The sequence below is a fragment of the Struthio camelus genome, chromosome 11 (genome assembly GCF_040807025.1).
Source record: "Struthio camelus isolate bStrCam1 chromosome 11, bStrCam1.hap1, whole genome shotgun sequence".
Classification (NCBI taxonomy): domain Eukaryota; kingdom Metazoa; phylum Chordata; class Aves; order Struthioniformes; family Struthionidae; genus Struthio; species Struthio camelus.
Window position 1 is genome coordinate 21,991,861 of NC_090952.1, and position 19,320 is coordinate 22,011,180.

At 63.4% G+C, this 19,320-nt stretch overlaps 2 protein-coding genes across 6 annotated transcripts; one reads left to right on the top strand and one right to left on the bottom strand.

The window, feature by feature from the left end:
* Window positions 1–1,413: 1,413 nt before the first annotated feature.
* Window positions 1,414–7,630, top strand: SRPX2 (sushi repeat containing protein X-linked 2). Its single transcript, XM_068957395.1, has 12 exons — window positions 1,414–1,467; window positions 2,196–2,341; window positions 2,437–2,715; window positions 4,321–4,407; window positions 4,502–4,693; window positions 4,810–4,986; window positions 5,308–5,434; window positions 5,524–5,645; window positions 5,744–5,923; window positions 6,076–6,209; window positions 6,297–6,418; window positions 6,808–7,630. Exons 3-12 carry the CDS (start codon window positions 2,646–2,648, stop codon window positions 6,986–6,988), a joined length of 1,392 nt encoding a protein of 463 aa, XP_068813496.1. The 5' UTR covers window positions 1,414–1,467; window positions 2,196–2,341; window positions 2,437–2,645; the 3' UTR covers window positions 6,989–7,630.
* Window positions 7,631–8,132: 502 nt separating this feature from the next.
* Window positions 8,133–18,859, bottom strand: SYTL4 (synaptotagmin like 4). Of its 5 annotated transcripts, none has more exons than XM_068957392.1 (17): window positions 18,738–18,859; window positions 16,758–16,920; window positions 16,360–16,575; window positions 15,692–15,801; window positions 15,346–15,460; window positions 14,694–14,807; window positions 14,260–14,389; window positions 14,054–14,144; window positions 13,755–13,858; window positions 13,551–13,637; window positions 12,970–13,148; window positions 12,695–12,797; window positions 11,252–11,413; window positions 10,260–10,365; window positions 9,662–9,761; window positions 8,649–8,857; window positions 8,133–8,414 (listed from the first exon to the last, which is right to left on the bottom strand). In XM_068957392.1, exons 2-17 carry the CDS (start codon window positions 16,865–16,867, stop codon window positions 8,272–8,274), a joined length of 2,079 nt encoding a protein of 692 aa, XP_068813493.1. In that variant the 5' UTR covers window positions 16,868–16,920; window positions 18,738–18,859; the 3' UTR covers window positions 8,133–8,271. The 5 variants fall into 5 exon arrangements, with proteins under 5 accessions (XP_068813493.1, XP_068813491.1, XP_068813494.1 ...); XM_068957390.1 differs by lacking the exon at window positions 18,738–18,859 and adding an exon at window positions 18,284–18,403; XM_068957393.1 differs by lacking the exon at window positions 18,738–18,859 and adding an exon at window positions 17,617–17,782.
* Window positions 18,860–19,320: the final 461 nt, after the last annotated feature.

Here is a 19,320-nt window from a genome sequence, read left to right on the forward strand (position 1 = left end):
GCCCCGCCCCGGCAGGGAGGCTCCGCCCCCTCCCGCCCTGCCGGACGCTGCCGAGCGGCGCCGAAGGTTGTCGAGACCTGCCGGAAATGGCCGAGCGCTCCCGAAGGCGCCGCTCCGCCGTGGGGCGTCCCGGGCCACCCCAGCCCTGCCCGTGTCCCAGCCTGTCCTGCTCCCTGTCCCCCCATCCTGCTTCATGTCACCTTGTCCTGGCCGTGTCTGCCCGGTCCTGCCCAAAGGCCCCCCAGCCTTGCCTATGTCCCCCTAGTCCCGCCCCATGTCCCAGCCTGTCCTGCCCCATGTCACCTTGCCCTGCCCCATGTCCTAACCTGTCCTGCCCCTGTCCCCCCAGTCCTGTCCAATATCCCAGCCTGTTGTGCCCCGTGTCACCTTATCCTGCCCATGTCTCCTCAGTCCTGCCCCATGTCCTCCCAGCCCTGCCTCATGTCCCCCCCAGTCCTGCCACATGTCCCAGCCTATCCTGCCCCATGTCACCATATCCTGCCCATGTCCCCTCATCCTGTCTCATGTCACCTTATCCTGCCCATGTCCCCCCAGCTCTGCCCCATGTCCCAGCCTGTCCTGCCCCATGTCACCTTGCCCTGCCATTGTCCCAGCCTGTCCTGCCCAAAGGCCCCTAGCCCTGCCCCATGTCACCTTAGTCCTCTCCCATGCTCCCCCATCCTGCCCTATGTCCCCCCAGCTCTGCCCCATGTCCCTCCACCCTGCCCCACGTCACCTTATCCTGCCCATGTCCCCCCACCTCTGCCTCATGTCCCCCTAGTCCTGCCCCATGTCCCCTTAGTCCTGTCCCATGTCACCTTATCCTGCCCATGTCCTCCCAGCTCTGCCCCATGTCCCCCCACCCTGCCCCACGTCACCTTATCCTGCCCATGTCCCCCCACCTCTGCCCCATGTCCCAGCTTGTCTTGCCCCACGTCACCTTATCCTGCCCATGTCCCCCCACCTCTGCCCCATGTCCCAGCTTGTCTTGCCCCACGTCACCTTGTCCTGCCCATGTCCCCCCCAGCTCTGCCCCATGTCCCCCCACCCCGCCCCACGTCACCTTATCCTGCCCATGTCCCCCCACCTCTGCCTCATGTCCCCCTAGTCCTGCCCCACGTCACCTTATCCTGCCCATGTCCCCCCACCTCTGCCCCATGTCCCAGCTTGTCTTGCCCCACGTCACCTTGTCCTGCCCATGTCCCCCCCAGCTCTGCCTCATGTCCCCCCACCCTGCCCCACGTCACCTTATCCTGCCCATGTCCCCCAGCTCTGCCTCATGTCCCCCCACCCTGCCCCACGTCACCTTATCCTGCCCATGTCCCCCCACCCTGCCCCATGTCCCCCCGGCCCCGACGGGTGGGCCGCGCCGCGGGCGCTGCAGCTTTAAGGGGCCGCTGGCAGGGGCCGGCTGCGCGCAGCTGGGCAGCGCTGGCGCCCTGCGGGCCGGCGGCGGCGGCGCTGCAGGTAAGGGCGGCCCCGGCCCGAGCCGAGCCGAGCCGAGCCGAGCCGCCGGCGGGTCGGGGTCGGGGTCGGGGTGTGGCGGGCCCCCGAGGGGCGGCAGCCGGGCGGGACGCGCCCCGGCGCTCTGGCAGGTGCCCGGTTTTTGTCCCCAGCCCGTGTGTCCGTGCGTGCGTCCTCTCCCCCGCCAGCCGCCGGGCGGTGCGTGCTGGCGGCCCGAGCCCAGACAGCAAACAAACCCCGCGGGGAGACCTGGAAAAATCCCAGACCTCTCTCGCTCTGCACAGCTGTATTACTAATTAGTGCGTTTAGCCAGCCTGGCCTCCGCGTAACGAGTGCGTTCGGATGGGCTCTCCTCCCCACTCCGGCCGTACCTGCTCGCGCTGAGCTCGCGCCCCCCAGTTCCCTGCTCTTTGTGCAAGCCTCTGTGTGTAAAAACTGCTAGAGGGATCCAGTTTCTTTTCCACCGAGCGCTCCACGCCGTAAGACCTAGGGCAGCGGCGAGCTGGGCTCCGGGATGCTAATAAATGGAGTTTATTACCTCTGCCTGACAGGGGCTGGATTTCAGCTGGAAAAGGGGCCCAGGCTGGAACCGTCTGCCTTGGGGCTCGCTTCCAGCTGCGGAGTCTGTGGCAAGGTTTCTCCTCTCTCGTTTCAGCCTGGGCTAGTGCTGCGTTAGCCAGCCCTCGACTGGTGGAAAAAAGGGGTCCTCATTCCTGTGGTTTTGTCCTCAGGCTCCCGTCTCCGGAGCTCCATTTCCAGGAGTCTGGCAGGGGCGGTAGAGGCTCATCTGCTGCTTCTCGCTTAAGCAGAGACTTCTGGCTTTCCTGGTTGCAAAGAAAAATCTGACAGCCTTTTAAAGCCTCCAAAAAAGCAGAAGGTAAACTGAAAAATAAACAAACCTGTAATTTATTATTTTTGACAATCTCATCGTTTCGAAGGGCCTGACTCATGCTTTCTGAATGTTTGGGATAGGCAGCAGAGGGAAAAAGGAGGTTTGCTCAGCGCAGGCAGCGCAGCCAAGCAGCAGCGCAGCGCGTCTGTGTAGCAACGGCGGGGCTGGTCCTGCTTACAGCCCGTCTCGGTGCTCGCAGGGGGCACTCGGCTGCCTCTGCGCCCCGGAGCGGCAGCGCCCGGCAGGCAGGCTGGGCTGCCCCGCGGCCCCCGGCCCGCTGCCCCCCGGCATGGCGCAGGAGGCGGCCCCCGTCCTGCTGGTGTTCCTCACCCGGCTGGTGTCATCCACGTGGCATGAAGGTGAGTGCCGCGGCGCGCGGGAGCGTGGGCACGGCGAGGCTCCCCCGGGCTAGCTGCCTGCAAGGGTCCCCGCTCAGGGGCTCGCGCCGGGGCGGCCTGCCGGGGCAGGCAGGAGGTGAATCACGGACGGGGAGGGAGGACGGGCGCCCGGGTACGGCGATGCCGGGGGAGAGCATCGGTGCCTGCACTGGGGAGGAGAGGAGACGCAGCTGGGGAGCTGGGAAGCATCCAGGGATGAGTAAATAACCTCTCCCTCATGGCCCTGCTTGCGGAGGCTAAACTTTTCCGTTGCCTCCCCGCTCCCACCGGAGCCATCGGCCGGCAGATGTTTGCCTGGACGGCTGCACGGAGCGCTCAGACCCAAACCCGCCCGCGGCCAGACGGCCCCGGCAAGGCTCTTGGCTGCTGCTGGGGAAACCCATCCCTTCCCCACGGCATCCCGGCCACCGCGCACCGGCGCAGCCAGCCCGCTGCGACGCTGGCGAGGGATCCGGCTCCCTGGAGCGCCTCGAAGGAAAGCTCTTCCCCTGCTCTTTGGGGTGGATGCTGCCCTCTCTGCTCGTTTCCCCTTCCTTGCTGTACCGCCAGGTATTGGTGTCTGCAGCGACGCTCCCTGCCCAGTTCAGCCTGGGCTGGGAGCTGGTCCCAGCTGAGAACGGAAGGGCAACGTTTGCAAGGGAAAGGGAACGTCTGCAGTTGAATAGCGTGTCTGCAACAAAGGGGCACGTCCCCAAGGAAAGAGCGTGTCTGTCCGCGTCCCTGGCTCCGGAGGGCCGGCTCGGCAGCCCCCCTGGGAAAGCAGCCACCGCCGGGGCTGCCGGACGGAGCCGACGGGCTGCGGCCCCCAGCGCCTCCCCGGCCGGTGCCAGCCCCGCGCTCGCCGCGGGCCGCTCCGCTCCCCGGAGGCAGCTCCGTTTCTCCGGCGCCGGACGGCGTGGGAAGGACGGCAGCATGAAAGGCTTTGTGGAAACGAGTGGGCGACTTAATGCGGTTTGTGGGAAGCGGTGGGGAGTCGCTCTGCATAAAGCTCATGGAGGAAAGATTTGTAACGATGTGCCGGAGGGGTTGCCGGTTGGCTTGGCCTCAGCTTATACATACATATATATATATGCATGCATCCCCCTTCCCAAAAGCAGGAGTAGGGGGAAAGAGGAGGTGGGTGCAGCCAGGCCGGGCTCCTGCTGTGCCCGGCGTCCCCTTTCCAGGCGGAGGGAAAACTGCTGCGGGGGGCCGGAGCGGGGATCGCGATGGCGGGGGCTGCCCCGCGGCAGCAGGGGCGGCGAGGAGGGGGCCAGCGCTGGCGGCCGCCGGCGGATATCCAGCGGAAACGTGAGCTCAGCGCTGGGGAATGTCGCGGCCGGGCCGACGCGCCGAGGGGCCGTGGGGGACGACGCCGGCCCTCCCTGCGCTTCCTCCCCGACGCCGGGCCTCGGCCCGTTGCTTTTCGGCAGGGAAGCCAGGCTCGGCGTTGTGCACGCGCCGGAGCATCCCCGCTGGCGCAGCGCCCTTGCTGGGCTGCGCTCCCCCTCCGAAACCCGGGGCCGGATTGTGCCGCTCGGCGGAGAAGCATCACCGCCGCAGCCCCTCTCCTCTCCTCCTCCGCAGGGTCCGGCTACTACCCCGCCGAGAGCCACCCCAACGAAGTGTACGTGGAAGAGGCCCCCGCCGAGCCGGCCCTGGACTACCACCGAGGTAGCGGCACCCCGAGCCCGCCCGCCGGCGCCCCGCGGGGAAGCCGCGGCACGGCCGGGCCGGGCGCCCGGCTCACCGCCCCGCTCTCCCGCAGTGCCCCAGTGGTGCGCCCCGCTGAACATCTACCGCGGCGAGGCCGCCTGCTACTCGCCCCGCGGCGGCACCTACCGCAGCAGCCTGGGGACGCGCTGCGAGCTGAGCTGCGCCCGCGGCTACCGGCTGGTGGGGCGCAGCGCCGTGCACTGCCTGCCCAGCCGCCGCTGGTCCGGGATGGCGTACTGCCGACGTGAGTGCCTGCCGGCCGGCGCCACCACCAGCACCCCCGTGCCCGCGCCGCCGGCCCCTCGCGGGTGCTCTGCCCACGGCCGCTTGCCTCCCCTCTTCGCTCTCTCTCCGGCCCAGAAATCCGGTGCCACGTGCTGCCGGCGGTGCTGCGGGGCTCCTACGCGTGCTCGGCCGGCGTGCAGATGGATTCCCGCTGCGACTACACCTGCCTGCCCGGCTACCAGCTGGAGGGCGACCGGAGCCGGATATGCATGGAGGACGGGCGCTGGAGCGGGAGCGAGCCAATCTGTGTAGGTAAATCCTCACCCTACCGTCCTCCCGCCGCCGGGCCGCGTGCCCGTCTCCGAGCCGGCGGGTATCGCCCCCGCTGCCCGCCGACCCCAACCGCCCCGCACCTCTGGGCCCACCTCTGCTTCTTGCCGTTCCCCCCCCCCCCCCCGAGCTCAGGCTGGCACGGGGGCCGAGCCTGGCCGCTCAGCGCTGGGACCGCATCAGGACCTCCTCGCTCCGGGGAGCCCGGGCGGCGCTCAGCATCCCCAAGGTCGCTGAGCACCCGCCGCAGCCTCTGCCCAGGGCACGCGGGTTCCTCGAGCTTATTCTCCCTTCCGGGCGCAGACATCGAGCCCCCCAAGATCCGCTGCCCTGACTCCCGCGAGCGGATAGCGGAGCCGGGCAAGCTGACGGCCACGGTGTACTGGGACCCTCCCCGCGTCAAGGACTCCGCCGACGGCGTCATCAAGCGGTGAGCGCGGCGGGCCCCTGCAGCCGGGCCGGGCGAGGGCTGAGCGCCCCTCCTGGGGCCCTGACCCAGGAACGTGTCCGTGGGCGCAGGGTGATGCTGCGGGGCCCCGAGCCCGGCTCCGAGTTTGCCGAAGGAGAGCACGTGATCCGCTACACCGCCCACGACCAGGCGTACAACCGAGCCAGCTGCAAGTTCAGCATCCGCGTCCAAGGTGAAGCGGGCTCCCCGGGGCCGCCGGCTCCCTCCTCCCCGCCCCGGGCTCTGCGCCCCGCGCGGCCGCCCGCCCTCACCCGGCCTCCCCCTTGGCAGTGCGGCGCTGCCCCGTCCTGAAGCCGCCGCAGCACGGCTACCTCTCCTGCACCTCTGCCGGCGACAACTACGGGGCCACCTGCGAGTACCTGTGCGACGGGGGCTACGAGCGCCAGGGGACCTCCCTGCGCGTCTGCCAGTCCAGCCAGCAGTGGACAGGCTCGCAGCCCATTTGCACACGTAAGCGGCCCCGGGCAGGGGAGGACCTGCCCGCAGAGATGCCCAGTACCCTGGGGAGATGCTGCTTGGGAGGGAGACGTAGCGGGGGGAAGAGGCAGAGGGGCAACGGGGGGGCGAAACGGGATCGCTCACGCGCTCGCCTCTCGCCCCAGCCATGCAGATCAACACGGACGTGAACTCGGCCGCCAGCCTCCTGGATCAGTTCTACGAGAAACGCCGGCTTCTCATCATCTCAGCCCCTGATCCTGCTAACCGCTACTACAAGATGCAGATCTCCATGCTGCAGGTGAGGCCCTCCCCCCATGGCCTTTCTCGCCCCCCCTCCCCAACCCCGCCAGCACCCTCTCATCACCCCCATCTCTTGTCTCCGCAGCAAGCCACGTGCGGGCTGGACCTGCGGCACGTCACCATCATCGAGCTGGTGGGACAGCCCCCGCACGAGGTGGGCCGCATCCGGGAGCACCAGCTCTCTGCTGGCATCATCGAGGAGCTCAGGTACGGGGATGGGGGGGGACGGAGCAGGCTGGCGGCTGCAGCCGGTTCGCGTGGTCCTGCTGCTCACGTCCATCCTGGAGGGCTGGGGTAGGAGACTGCGGTGGGCTGGCGGGGTCACTCCTGCAGCATGACCACAGGGGCTCAGGAGGTACAGGGCTCACATCTGGGTTCATGGGCGACCCCAGCTCTCAGGCCCCCCTTTCAGGGGCCCCTGGGATATTGGGACACCCATGGTGTGCGCTCAAGGCCCCGAGTCTGAAGAGGGAGGCCCTGAACCATCCTGGCAGCACGCAAACCTGAGGAAGAGGTGCAAGCCCACCATGCTCAGGAGGCCCTGGGCGCCCACTGCACCCTGAACCACTCACTGTCTGGCTTCTCTCCCCCCGCAGGCAGTTCCTGCACCTCACCCGCTCCCTCTTCAACGTGGTGCTGCTGGACAAAGCGGGCACCGACCGCGAGCGCTACATCTTACCCGTCAGCCCGGACGAGCTCTTCGACTTCATCGACACCTACCTGTTGAGCCAGCAGGAGGTGGCCCAGCGGGCACAGAGCGGGGACACCTGCGAGTGAGGCGGCAACGGGGGGAGATGCCTCCCGCCAGCCCAGCTTCAGAGAACGGACAAATTCCTTTCTGCTTTTCTAGTCGCCCACTGTAGAGGAGGACCAGGGTGCCCAGGACTTCTGGGGGAAGGGGAGCCAGCCTCGGGCTGCTCTAGTGCAGAGGCAAGCCGGGGAGGACAGGGGCCGTGCACTAGCAGCGTCCCACTGCCAAACAGCTGGGAGCAGCTGGAGCACCTCTGTGCAAAGCCTGGCGCAGCAGGGGCCCCAGCCCTGCGGGAGGGAGCAGGCTGCCGGATGCGAGGGCAGAGCACGGCCGAGAGCACCGTCACCCTTGTCTCGGCCGTCCTCACCCCGTACGCCACTTGAACTCACTCCCTCATCGCCTGGGGGGGTCGGTCCCCGCCAGCCGGCTGGGCACTGATGCCAGAGTCCTGACGGAGCCAGGGCTGGTGGAAAGCCTTTATTAAAAGCAGATGGCCCCACGCTCAAAGACACAGTAACAGCCATTCAGTGCGCAGACCACCCCTAAACAGATTGTCATCTGCACCCTACAATTTGTCTCTCCTTCCACTCAGCGCTGCGGCGCTCTTCCTGGGAACTGTTTTGGCAGTAGAATATTGACATGAATAAATTTGTATAAAAAGTCTGTGGTAGGAGCATGCTGCATCACAGAGGCACTGGAAACTAATTCTGCATGCAGGAACTGGGCTGCTGCCCCTGGGGAGCTATACAGTGCCACCCCCCCCCCCCATCACCACTGTCCTCCCCCCCGGTAGCCCCCAGCTCATGCCTGCTGACCCTGCAAGTGTTGTCCAGCAAGACACCAATGCTGCTCCCATCCAGGCCCTACAGACAGGGGTGTTCACCTCTGCCTCAGACTCAAGAGTCCTTGTGCCAGGGGCATCCTTTGGCAGGAGGTTGGAGAAGACAACGAGGGAGCAGATCATGAAACAAAGGGAGTGGGAGGAGGGGAAGAAAAAAAGAAGAAAAAAAATTTCAAAGCACTTTCCCTTCTTTTTTCCCCAGGCAAAGTACACAAGGACTCAATCCAGTCCAAATTCTAAGACAAAAGGAGAACCCTTCAAATAAAAAGAAGCTGAACCCAAGAAGCCTTTCTGCCCAAGCCTGTTTAGAGGGAAGGTCATGTTTATTAAAAGGGGGGGGGGGGAAGAGGGGAGGGAAAAAAAGCAAGTCTGGCATCTCTGTCTGGGTCTGGCCTTGGCCATGCTGCAACTGCAGCTCTAGAGTGCCTGTGCCACCTGCAGGGTCAATCCTGGTGCCTGTGCCAATGGCTATGGCCTCAGCTTTGCCATGGTGGAACGGAGCTGGAGCGTCCCTTCTGCCCATGAGCCTGGGTACTGGCGCATCTTCTGCCACAGGTTCAGCTCCTCACCTGTAGAGTCCATCCAGTCCACAGCTTGCCCATTGCTCAGGCCTTGGAGAAAGGTGAGAGATGGGGTTACTGTAAGCCTCTGCACAGGAGCAGCTTTTCTACAGCAGAGAGGCAGCCCCAGGCAAGGGTGCTTGTCCCAAGGGTTTGAGAGGCCATGTAATACATAGGGATCTCCATCTCCTATCAGGACTGCAGGCTTCAGCTTTTCTCACACCCCCAGAACCCCACTGCAGAGCCCAGCTGTCCCCTCAGCGCAGGATCCCCAGGGGTCCTCACCGTTCCCCACGCCCAAGCGGACGCCTCCCAGGAAGTCGTTGCTGGATAGTGGCTCCCGGTCCCAGACCGTCAGCTCCAGGCAGATGTGCTGCAGGTCCTCTGGGTTGATGCCGTTATAGACAAAGGTGTGGTTGTAATGAGGGTTCAGGGTCTTCTTCACCACAGGAGTCTTCCTCTTGGAGGCTTTGTTTTTATGTGGCAGGAGATAGCTGCAGGAAACCACCCTTACAGAATTAGCATTCAATACACACAGCTACCTTCTCCCTGAAGAGCTGAGGTAGCTAGGCCTGATGACTACCATCAGCACCACAGGGACCAGGCCTAGGTATCACTTCCCCCAGCGTGGTCTGAGAAGGAACACCATGGCCTGGAGGGAGCTGGATCTCTGCTCCAACTCCCTAAGCAGCTCAGCAGACTACAAGCGCTCAGGGCAAGAGGTTGCTCTACCTGCCCTCCCCCATTGCCTCATGTGCTTTCCCAACACATGCCTGTACACAGACAGGACCAAGAGAGCAGCCTTAACACCGGAGACAGCAAAAACAAGACCCCTCTTGCCCCAGCACAGCTCGAGTCGCAGCTGCCTGGTTGCTTGAGCAACCTCAGCTGAGACAATTTGATAGCAGCTGCTTGAGGAGCCAGTTCCGGCTCCTGGCCCTCCTAGCCTGGGTAAAAGGCCAAGCCCATGGGAGGAGCACATCCATCTCACCTCTCCTGCTCAGGGGACCCACATGTGCACGCCTCACAAAGCCTGAGCAGCTCCTCTCAGGTGGCCAAAACCCAAGAGCATGCTACCAACAGCTCCTCCTCATCTCCAGAAAGAGACTGGCAGACAGCAACTTTCAGAGTGAAAACACAGCCAGCACAGAGCAGCTACTGGAGAGACCACCTCCCTCCCCTAAATCTCCATACCAGTTCTAGGAAGTGCCCTGGGATGCAATCAGAGAGAACAATGCTGTTACTCACATCTTCCTCGGCCTCCCTTCCCAGCTTCCCAACCTGGTACCGACACTCACCCCTTCACAAAACTGTCTGATGTCCCCCCAGATTTGACAGCTGTGAGGTTCTTGGCTTCTTTGATCCAGACCTGGAGCTCACCGCCTTCCCCTGTTTTGCCTGGAAGAGCCCCAACACAGCAAGATTGTATTAACCCCCATTTTGGCCATAGCTTCCTTCCTGAAAGGTCCTGCAGAATGGCCTTCACCAAGGCAGGTGCACATCCCAGGTGAGAACTCCTCCTATCTCCTCCCATACTGGCCCTGGCTGCCGAGGCAAAGGCACAGAGTCGCTCAAGACAGGGCCTGACAGTTCACCCTGGTACAAGGAATAGCTCTTGCAGACCTCGTCCAGACACAAGAAAACACTGGAACCGCACAGCTGGCCTGAGTGGAGGGAGGTCTGCAGTGACCCAGAGCAGCCAGGAGCTTGCAGACGCTTCAGAAGAGAAAACTGAAGTGCTACAATCCAAGAAGTCCACCCAGAATCAGCTTCCTTTGTGGCCATGAGCAGTTCCCATGGGACTGCTAGGTGTTTGGGAATGGAAATTTTCTCTGGAGGGAGCGGAGATCAGTGAATAACCCCAGACTACAGAGATCTTAACGATCCACCACTTACCCTTCCTGCCATTCCCAGCCCCAGGATGCTTGGGAGACGGGATGTACTTCATGGAGACCACCAGCTCCCCTTTGTACTGGTGGAGGCCAGTAACATCTGTCCCAATCTGCAAAGAGGCAATGGCTGGATTATCACAGCACTATTAGAGAAGCCAAAGGGAACGCAGCAACAGCCTGGTCTGCACACAGCAAGCTACTCACACTTGGCCAAAAGGCCTGCTTTCTTCTAGAGCTGGCTTAGCAAGCACAAATGTCTGCAAGCTCTCTCCAGTAATCACCAGATCGGACTCAGAAACCACTCCTCTGGGATGCTGCTTTGGCTTAACTACATACCTTGGGAAACTCCATTTAGCTCAGCCACCACAAGTTGTTTGAGCCCCAGCAGCGCAGAGGGCTGAGGCTAGAATACCCAAGCTCGTCAAGAAAACCAGACTCCTAAATAACTCCAGCAGCAGAAGCATCTGCTTTCGCAGTCCAGCTATACAATGACAGAGGTTGCAGCCTTTTACTACCCTGTTCTGTAGCCCACAACAGGATGCTGAATCCAACTTCCCCCATTTGTTTCCCTGAAATTGGCTTAAATTCTTCCTTGCTGGGGCAGGGAGAGGAGAAGAGCTGCAGTCTGGGAGTAGCCAAGCAAGCAGAATGACAATATCTGACATCCCACAAGAGATACGCTGAGAAGAAGGGAAGCCAGACTCGGACAGAAGCTCTGCTTTCTTTACCACGACAGTAAAGCTGCTGGGCTGGGGTCTGCATCTCTCCACAGGTTTCATTTAGCACAAGCCTTGCAGTAGCACTCAGGCAAGGTCTTTGTGCCTCTGCCCACTAAGGGCATGCAAGAGTGACACTACAAAGGACATAAAGGCTTGTGAGAAAGCCCTATTGCAGCAGCGACAGAGAGTAAAAGCCCTGGGAGCTTCTCTTCCACAATGAAACCCCACAAGGGAGGTTGCTGACGGCGGGTGGATGCTGAGGCTGCAGGGTCAGTACCTTGCCATGCAGGGGAAGAAACTCCTCCAGGTGGCTGTCGAAGTTCCAAGAGTCCATTGGGATCTCCACCTCCCCCAGAAACGTGTTTCGGCCAAAGCGATCGTGGTGCCAGACTGAGAACTGCAGCGTCCTTGCAAGCAGGAGGGACTTATTAATCTCATACTAGGAAGAGAGACAGGAAAAAACACAGTGACAGTTTCCAGGACTGTTCTTAAGAGCTTCCCCAGGACCGGAGAGGGATGGTGCCCTCAGGCTCTGCTGCCCCACCTTTTCTGGGGTCCTACATAGTACCTGGACTACTGCCACATGCAGGGCTTTGCCTGGCAGCTTTCTCACAGCAGGCAATACCAGACAGGGTACAGACTTGACATACGCTGTCAGTGCGCAGCAGGCACTGCAGACAGCTCGCAGCCCTCAAACAGAAAAGGAGACAGGCAGCTGAGGCACACAGAAGGCTGTCTTCCTTTTCAAGCTTGCTGAAAGCTCAAAGTCCCAGGACAGCAGCCCCCGCCGTAAGCACACACGCCCTTCGGGTGAGCAGTCCCCAGAGCCCATGCAGAGCCAGGGTCAGGACTTGTAGCTCCTCACCACTCCACTCCTTTCTACCACAAGCAAAGCTCTGTCAGCCCACTGTGCCCGAGGTGGTCAGGGCATAAGATCTCAGCAAACTGAGGGCTGTGCATCCTGAGCCACAAGAGACTGGAAACTAAACTATGCTTTCCAGTTCCCACTTCCTGTCCAGAGAGTGCCTGACCTCAGGGATGCACTGCCTCTGCGCGGCAGAGCTTGGGGAAGGAGGCCAGCCTTTCCCACACATCCTGTGCCAGCCACAGCAGGGACTGGGAATGCAAAGGGCAGCGCCAAACGCTTCTGCTGCTGGGGCCCAGAACTGCCTTATCTCTGCTTCTGCAGCCGTGCTGTCCTCCCTGCTAATGTAACCAGGCTGCAAGGGCCTAGCAGTAAGGAGCCTTTTCCAAGGGAAAGCAAGGTCAGCTTGGTGGGGTCCTTGCTTCGGGGAATGTCAGCAGAGCCAGGAATACAGGCTGTGAGAGACACACAGGTTCACAACTTCAGCTGTGTCTCCACACCACCATGGCAGCCAAGACTGTGACACCACAGTGACATTAGAGCAGTGATCCAGGCCAGAATGGTGTTTTCCAGGCTTCAGGGCACAATGCCCAGACATGAAACATCCACAGAGCCTCCACCTCCTCAGGGTTTGGAGCCCATTCCCTACTGGCAGCCACAGCCTTGGAAGGGGAGGCTGTTCCCCTTTTGCCAGGGAAACGAGGGCTGAACCCAAGGGTTAGAGGCAAGGGAGGATGGCTTGCTGCAGAGTGGTTCCAGCAGTGTCCCCAGCGGCTGTGTCTGGCTAGCCTCCAGCAGAGGCAAGGAAGGGGCCTGGAGATGGTTGCATCCTTCCCCCAGCCTCTCTCCACTCACCTTCAGCAGCTCGTTGTAAAGGGGGTTTATGGTGTTGCGTTTGATGGTCGTCTTGCGTTTCCCTTGCCGGGATTTGTCAGGCAGGAGATAGGTCTTCACGTATCTGAAGGGAGGAGCAGGAAGCGCTTCACCAGGGTCTCCCAGAACAAGCCCAGACCTCCTCACCAGCACCCCCCACTTACCGCTCCCAGCTGTCCCGCCCGCAGCCTACACAGCGCCACGAGCCTGACCGACCCTCCCTGGCTTGCCCCCACCAGCGCCCTCCCAGCTCTCACGGGTTGGAGCGCTTCTTGGCCTCATCGCCATAGGCCAGCTGGCGGCACTCCTTCACGTGAATGAACAAGGTCTGCGTCTTCTGCTCGTAGCTCAGGGAAAAGGAGATTCCCCCTGTGACTGCGATGTTCCCGAAGTCACCGGCCTCGCTGTAAATGCTGACCATGCTCCCCAGCGTGCTCTGGAAGACACGGCAGGCTTGAACCTGGGCAGCTTTAGTGTCCCCTCTTTCTCCTGAGCAAGCTCCTCCCTGTAAGACTGCAAAGCACTATACCCAAGGCCTCTTCTACACAGCAGCATTTCCCAATCCCTCTCTGAACCTGACACCGTCTCTCCTTGGCTGCGGTTGGTGACCGAGCATCTTTCGTTCATATTCAGGCTCCATGGGGAATAGCTGGGCCTCCATATTTTAAATTCCATGGAAAGGGACCAAGCTTCTGTGCCCAGCTCTCTTGCCCCTGTGTCCCAGGTGCAGCCAGCCCTGCCTCCCTCCTGCACAAACAGCCAGAGCCGCCCTTCTCCACGGCTTCTTCCTGGAGCATCACAAGGGGAGAGAAAGTGTGGCCAAGCCACGGAGACTCACTGAGGATGTGCCGCTGCGCATGCTGCCCCGGGCCACCCTCTGGCGATGGATCTCCACCAGGTTATCGATGTCTTCCTCTTCCTCATCCTGCAATGAGGGACAAACCACCTGTGTGGGGAGTGCCAAGGAGGCTGGGCACAGCCACCCACACAGCCAGCGTCTTTGCCTCACACCCATGCTCCATAGCACCCTGACAGATCTCACCAGCTCCGTGGTGAGGCCAGGGACTGACTTGCTTCTGTCTCCCAAAGAACTTCTTTCACCCACAAAGTCTTCTGGGCGCAGGTCAATCACTGACTTGGTGTAGTCTGCATGAGAGATGGGAAGACAAGGTGAGGAGGCACGCTACAAGACGAGCAGAACCCCACTGCTCCCTCACCACAAGGTGCTGCCCAAACCTCTTATATCTGTGCCAAAACCACACCACAGCCCAGAGAGAACTGGCTGTCCACCCCCACACCAGATCAGCTCACAAGTCTCCCCTTTGTCTTTAGCCCTCTCACCCGCAGGCCTCACAACCCTCCGGGGATTCTTCTTGAATATAGTTTCATGCTCATCCACCAACATGCTACTTCGGTTTCCCATGGAAGCCTCCTAGGAAGGAAAAGCCTTTGCCAGTTCAGAGTGGAGCAGGAATCGGGCTCCACGGAGCTCCCAGCCCCAGAGCCTGCAGGACGGAGCTGAGCCTTGGAAAAGTAGCGACACATACCCGTCCATCGGCAGCAGGAAGCGTATGTCTGGAGCGCACAGGGAGGGTCAGACTGGACGCAGCAGGCCCTGCTGGTGCAGCAACCTGTTTTCCCTCTTTGAGGGGAGCAGCTTTATCCAGAGAGTTCCTCCTGCAGACACTGTACAGAAACGATCCATCTCGGTCCAGCACGGAGCCAAAAGAAACACTGCTTCGAAACCAAGTAATAACTGGGAACAGCTCTCTCTCAACAAGCTCCGAGCAGCCCAGCCTGGGGAGCAGAAGACCTCCCTGCCCAGGACAGTGTTTCAGCCCAGCAGAAGAGCCAACCTCTCCCTCACTAGACCAAGAAGGTGACCGGAAAAAAACCACCCTTCAGACGAAGGTGCTCATTCTCAGCCAGATCAGTACTGCCACAGGCAAACTGCCCAGACCTTCCCCAGGGAACCCCTTACCTACAGCTGCCCCCTACGCCCTCAGTACTAGGTCTGTAGCTGTTCAGGCTCATGTTTTCCACAGACTCTGTGTCACTCCTGCCATCCCGAGGGTCTGAGGCATCAGGAAACAAACTGCAGACAAACAAAACCACAGGTATGTCCTGTCTGACAAGGAGGCCAGTCTGAGAGAGACTTTCTGTGCCATGAATCATCAGAGCAGGGTGGCAGCATCTCTCCCATCACTGTAGCAGACAACAAGGGCTAGAGTCGGGAGCACAAAAGGCAACACAAATCCACCCCTTTGCCAAAGCCCCTTGGCTGAGGTTCAACCTGTCCAGCCAGGCCTGGCCTAGGTGAAGGTGGGAGCTGCAGGGGACTCTGGACAGAAAACAGCAGGAGCCACAAAGCAAGGAAAAGAGCATCCATTTCTTAACGCTAGAGACAAGCCGTCTTCTCCGCACCCATTGGTCCAGCCAGAGCCTTCAGGCCCAGACAGGCTATCTGTAACCCTCCCAGACAAAGGACCTGCTCCGTTTCCTATATAAACCCTGAGACAAGAGCAGCGAACAGGGAGGAGGAGATGGGGTGAGGACAGGCTCAAGCAGAAGGTCCCTGTTGGCTTGTGAACACAAAGGTGGGAACTGGGTCCCAGAGAACAGGCCTTCCTCACCTGGGCTCCTTCCTTGGCTCCTGGGGGCTCTTCTGCTGGGCTGCAGAGGAGCTTTTGGAATCGCTAAGCTGTGCCTTCTGGAGGAGGGTTTGTCCCACTGTCTCCCTTTTGCTGGCTGAAAGAAGAGAAGAGTCAGGAGAGGCAAGCACCCCGGCAGGGCAGCCCAGAGCCCCGGGGTGAAGGTGTTCCCAACCGACTCCACACCAGGCAGCGGCACTCCCAACGAAAGCTGGGGCATCCCAGAGGGACAGAGTAACAGCACCGGCCTTGCCACAAGCTGTGGGAGAAGAGATCCCTCCAGCTCTGGCGCTTGGCTACACAACACCTCCTCGCCAACAGCCCCTACCTGCAGACTTGTACCGCAGAGACAGCCGCACAATGTCACTGCCCAGCCTGTTGGCAAAGCGATTGACCCTCTGGTCATAGAACCAGTCACCTGTCGTCTTCTTCAGCTCTCTGCAGGACAGAGGGGTAGTGAGGGGCCGTCCTCAGCACCTCATAGCAGGCCTGCAGCTGCCCTCGCTGGCAGGAACAGGCCAAGAACAGCACAGACAAACCGGGCACATCCAGGACACGGCTGTGCAAAGACAAGGCCCTGCTCCAGAGAGGATAACAGGCCCAAGACCAGGGTTTTGCAGGGCAGGTGAGGCAAAGGAGAAAAGGAGAAAACCTGAGTGCTTGAAACACAGGTTGTGCAAGGGTCGCACAGGAGATACATGGAGCCAAGGGGCAAAGAGGAGCAAGGCAAGGAGAAAGGAGACCCGGGAGTGGGGTATGGCCAGTTCTTGATCACCCAAGGGAAGGTGCCCACCTCCGGAGAGCCTGGGTAAGCTAAAGCAGGGACAATCGCCCAGAAGACTAAGCTGCCCAGAGCTGCACTAGAGCCCAGCTGTGCAGGGTCAGGAGGAAGGGATGGCAACGCAGTATCAAGCTAGGGTGACTGGGCTGAGGAAGGAGACAGGAGGAGCAGGCAGCAGGAACCTGCCGCTTGGCCCCCAGCCCCCGTGTACTCACGCCTCCTTGGTGCAGACTTTGCAGCGCCAGGAGCCGTTGGCGCCATAGGAACGGCAGTCCCGACACACCAAGTGGTTGCAGCCATGGCAGGTGTTGGCCTTGGGGCTCACGCGGCCCAGGCTCTGCTGGCAGCGGGCGCACGTCCGCTCGCTGTAGCGCTGGCTGCCCCGCTTGGCCCCCTTGCGCCGGATCTCCAGCAGCTCGTTCTTCAGGCGCCTGCTCGGACACAAACACCAGGGGCAGTCAGAGCTGCACCAGGCCACGAGACTACCGCCGAGCCGCCGCTCCAGCGAGAGCGCGGTTCAGACCGGCCTCCCCTGCACAAGCCCTCCGCCCTCCAGCCACTTTAGAGCAAACCAGGGAAACCAGTAGCCTGCCTGGCCCAGCCACGTTCCCACCTGATCCTCCTCTCCTCTGCTTTACGGAGCTCCTCATCTCGCTGCAGGACCTGCAGGATCAAATCCCTCTCCACATCCGACAGGAAAGACAGATCCACAGCCTCCGACATCACCCGTCCCCGAGATCACTCGCCCTCACCAACAGCAGGTGGACTCGTCCGTGCTAGGAGCAAGCAAGCCAGTTAACACAGCGACGTGCCACATCCCCCGGGGGCTGCACCCTCACGTCGGCAGCACCCGGCGCCGGGTCCCCTCTGGCGCAAGCCTGGCTGCCGGGCCCAGAGGGGCTACAGCCGGGCCCAGATCACCGCGCAGAGCCGAGGTGCCCAAACCGGCCACACCGCAGATGCCTGCCATCCTGCTTCAAGGCCGAACCGTCCTCGTCTCTCACCCCGCCGCGCAGCTGCACGGACGCCAGCCGGCTCAGCGTGGCTCACGCCCCTGGCGCCTGCACCGCCAGCCTCCCGCCCAGGGCACGCTGCCGCCGCTGGGCAGGGTGCTCGGACCTCCTTTTTCCAGCGCGACCCTCCACGACCTCCGACGGCTCTCACGTGACTGCTGCTTACGCCCAGCACCAGCGTCAGGCAGAGGCAGGGCCCAGGCGTTGCAGCTGCCCCTCCTGCTCGCCCAGGCTGCACGCACAAGCGGAGCAACAGCTTGAGGAGCTGCCCCTCCCTTCCCCAAGCGGGACAGGACAGCTGGAGCCTAAGAGCGCAGCCGCAACAGCTGCAGAGCAGGATGAGGCCCGCGGCACCTCACACCCCGGCCCGGCTGGCAGACCCGCAGCCCCGTGGGGCCAGGAGGCCACCCGAGCGCCAGCCTGGGCGAGCGGCGGCGGGCGCCGGGGCCGGGCGCTCACCGTGCCCGCCCGCCGCTTTCCAGCCGCTCCGCAGGGCACCTGCCGCTGCCCGCCCGGGCTCAGCGGCGCCTCCCAGCGCCGAGGCCGGCAGCACCGTCTCCCGCGGCACCGGCGGGTTCTGCCGCGCTGCAGCGCGCCCGGCACCGGGAAAGCCGGCTGCGCCGCCGCGGGGGGGGGGGGGGGGGGGGGGGGGGGCTGGCTGCGGCCCGCGGCCCCCTCCAGCCGAGGGCATGTGCGCAGCTTGTCGCGCCCGGTGCCGCGCAGGCGGCAGGAGGAGGGTGATAAGGCTCGAGTCCGGTGTAGAAAAGTCTTCTTCGCCCAAGCCGCTGCCTGCCTGCCAGCCGCCTGCGCAGCGCGCACCAGCGCCGTCCCCTCCGCGAGCGACCTCCGCCGCCCAGCTCGGCTTTTCCGCCGCTTTCGGTACCGCCGTGCGCGTAAAAAGCGGCAAAGCGCGGCCGCACTAGGCACCGGGACCACAGCCTCTTCCGCCCCCCGCTCGGCGCACCGCCGCTTTGCGGGGCGAGCCCCAGACCCGCTCCCAGACAGCGAGAAACACAGCTCAACCCGCGGCGCAGAACCAGCCGCGCCGGTCGCGCAGCGCCTGGCAGCGTGGGGGGGGGAGGGGGGATGTGAGCGCGCCCCCCCCCCCCTCGTCCCCCCCCGGTACCTGCCGCGGCTCCGGCCCGGCGCGTCGCGGCAGCAGGCGCGGTAGCGGGGGGGGTGGAGCCGCCTCCTTAAAGAGGCCGCGCCCGCCGCACCTTCCCCCCCCCCACCCCAAACCTCCACCGGGGTCGGGGCCGCGGCGCTGCGGGAGGAGCCGGGCGACCGGACCGGCTCGCGGCACGACGGGGCCACGCGTGGCACTGTCCACCCGCAGCCGCGGTGTCTCCCCCCGCCCCCCCCCCCGCCAACACGAACCCGTCTCTGCGGGGAGCGCTTTGGGCACCGTGTCGGGCTCCGGGAGTTGCGCTGCGCCCCGCATAGAGCTCAGCTCGCCAAACGCTTCCTCAGACGCGCTTCCCTCCCCTCGAGCCCCCCGGCCGCCCTGGCCCCCGCGCCCAGGACCCCGTCCCGTCCCGCTGCGCGCAGCCCCCGCGCCCCCGGCCCGACGCATCGCCGACCTCCGCGTTTGCGGCCTCGACGCTGCAGAGAGCCGCTTGGCCGGACCAGGGTTTCGGCCGCGTCCGGGACGTCAGCTGCGCTCGCGGGGCGGCGCGGTGCCCGTCGCGCCGCGCCTTGCCGGGCTGTCGCCCAGCGGTTTATTTGCACGCCTTCCCGCCTGGCCGCCCGGCATCCGGGGGAGGCGGCTCCTCCCGAAGAGCACACAACGCCGGCACAAAGCCTCCGTCGCCGCCCGGGGCGCGTCGGGCCCCGGCTGCCAGGCTGCTGCCAGGCCGAGGGACCGCGGCCGGGCCGCCCTCGTCCTCCCCGCGTGGCGACGAGGTGCCGGGCGAGCCGGAGCGAAGGCTGCGGCCGGGCAGCTCCTCTCCCCGCGGCCCGGCTGGGCGCCCAGGCAGGGGCTCGCCTTGTTTCGGGGGCTCTGGGCGGCCCCCCGGCACAGCCGCGGCTCAGCCCCGGGAGAGGCACTTGCTCACCCGCGTCGCGGCCCTGGCGCGGGGGATGCCCCCGAGCGAGGACGGGCACCTGTAGGCGACCGCAGGGCGCCTGTAGTCGCACCGGCTCTGCCTCGTTCCCCGGCGCGCT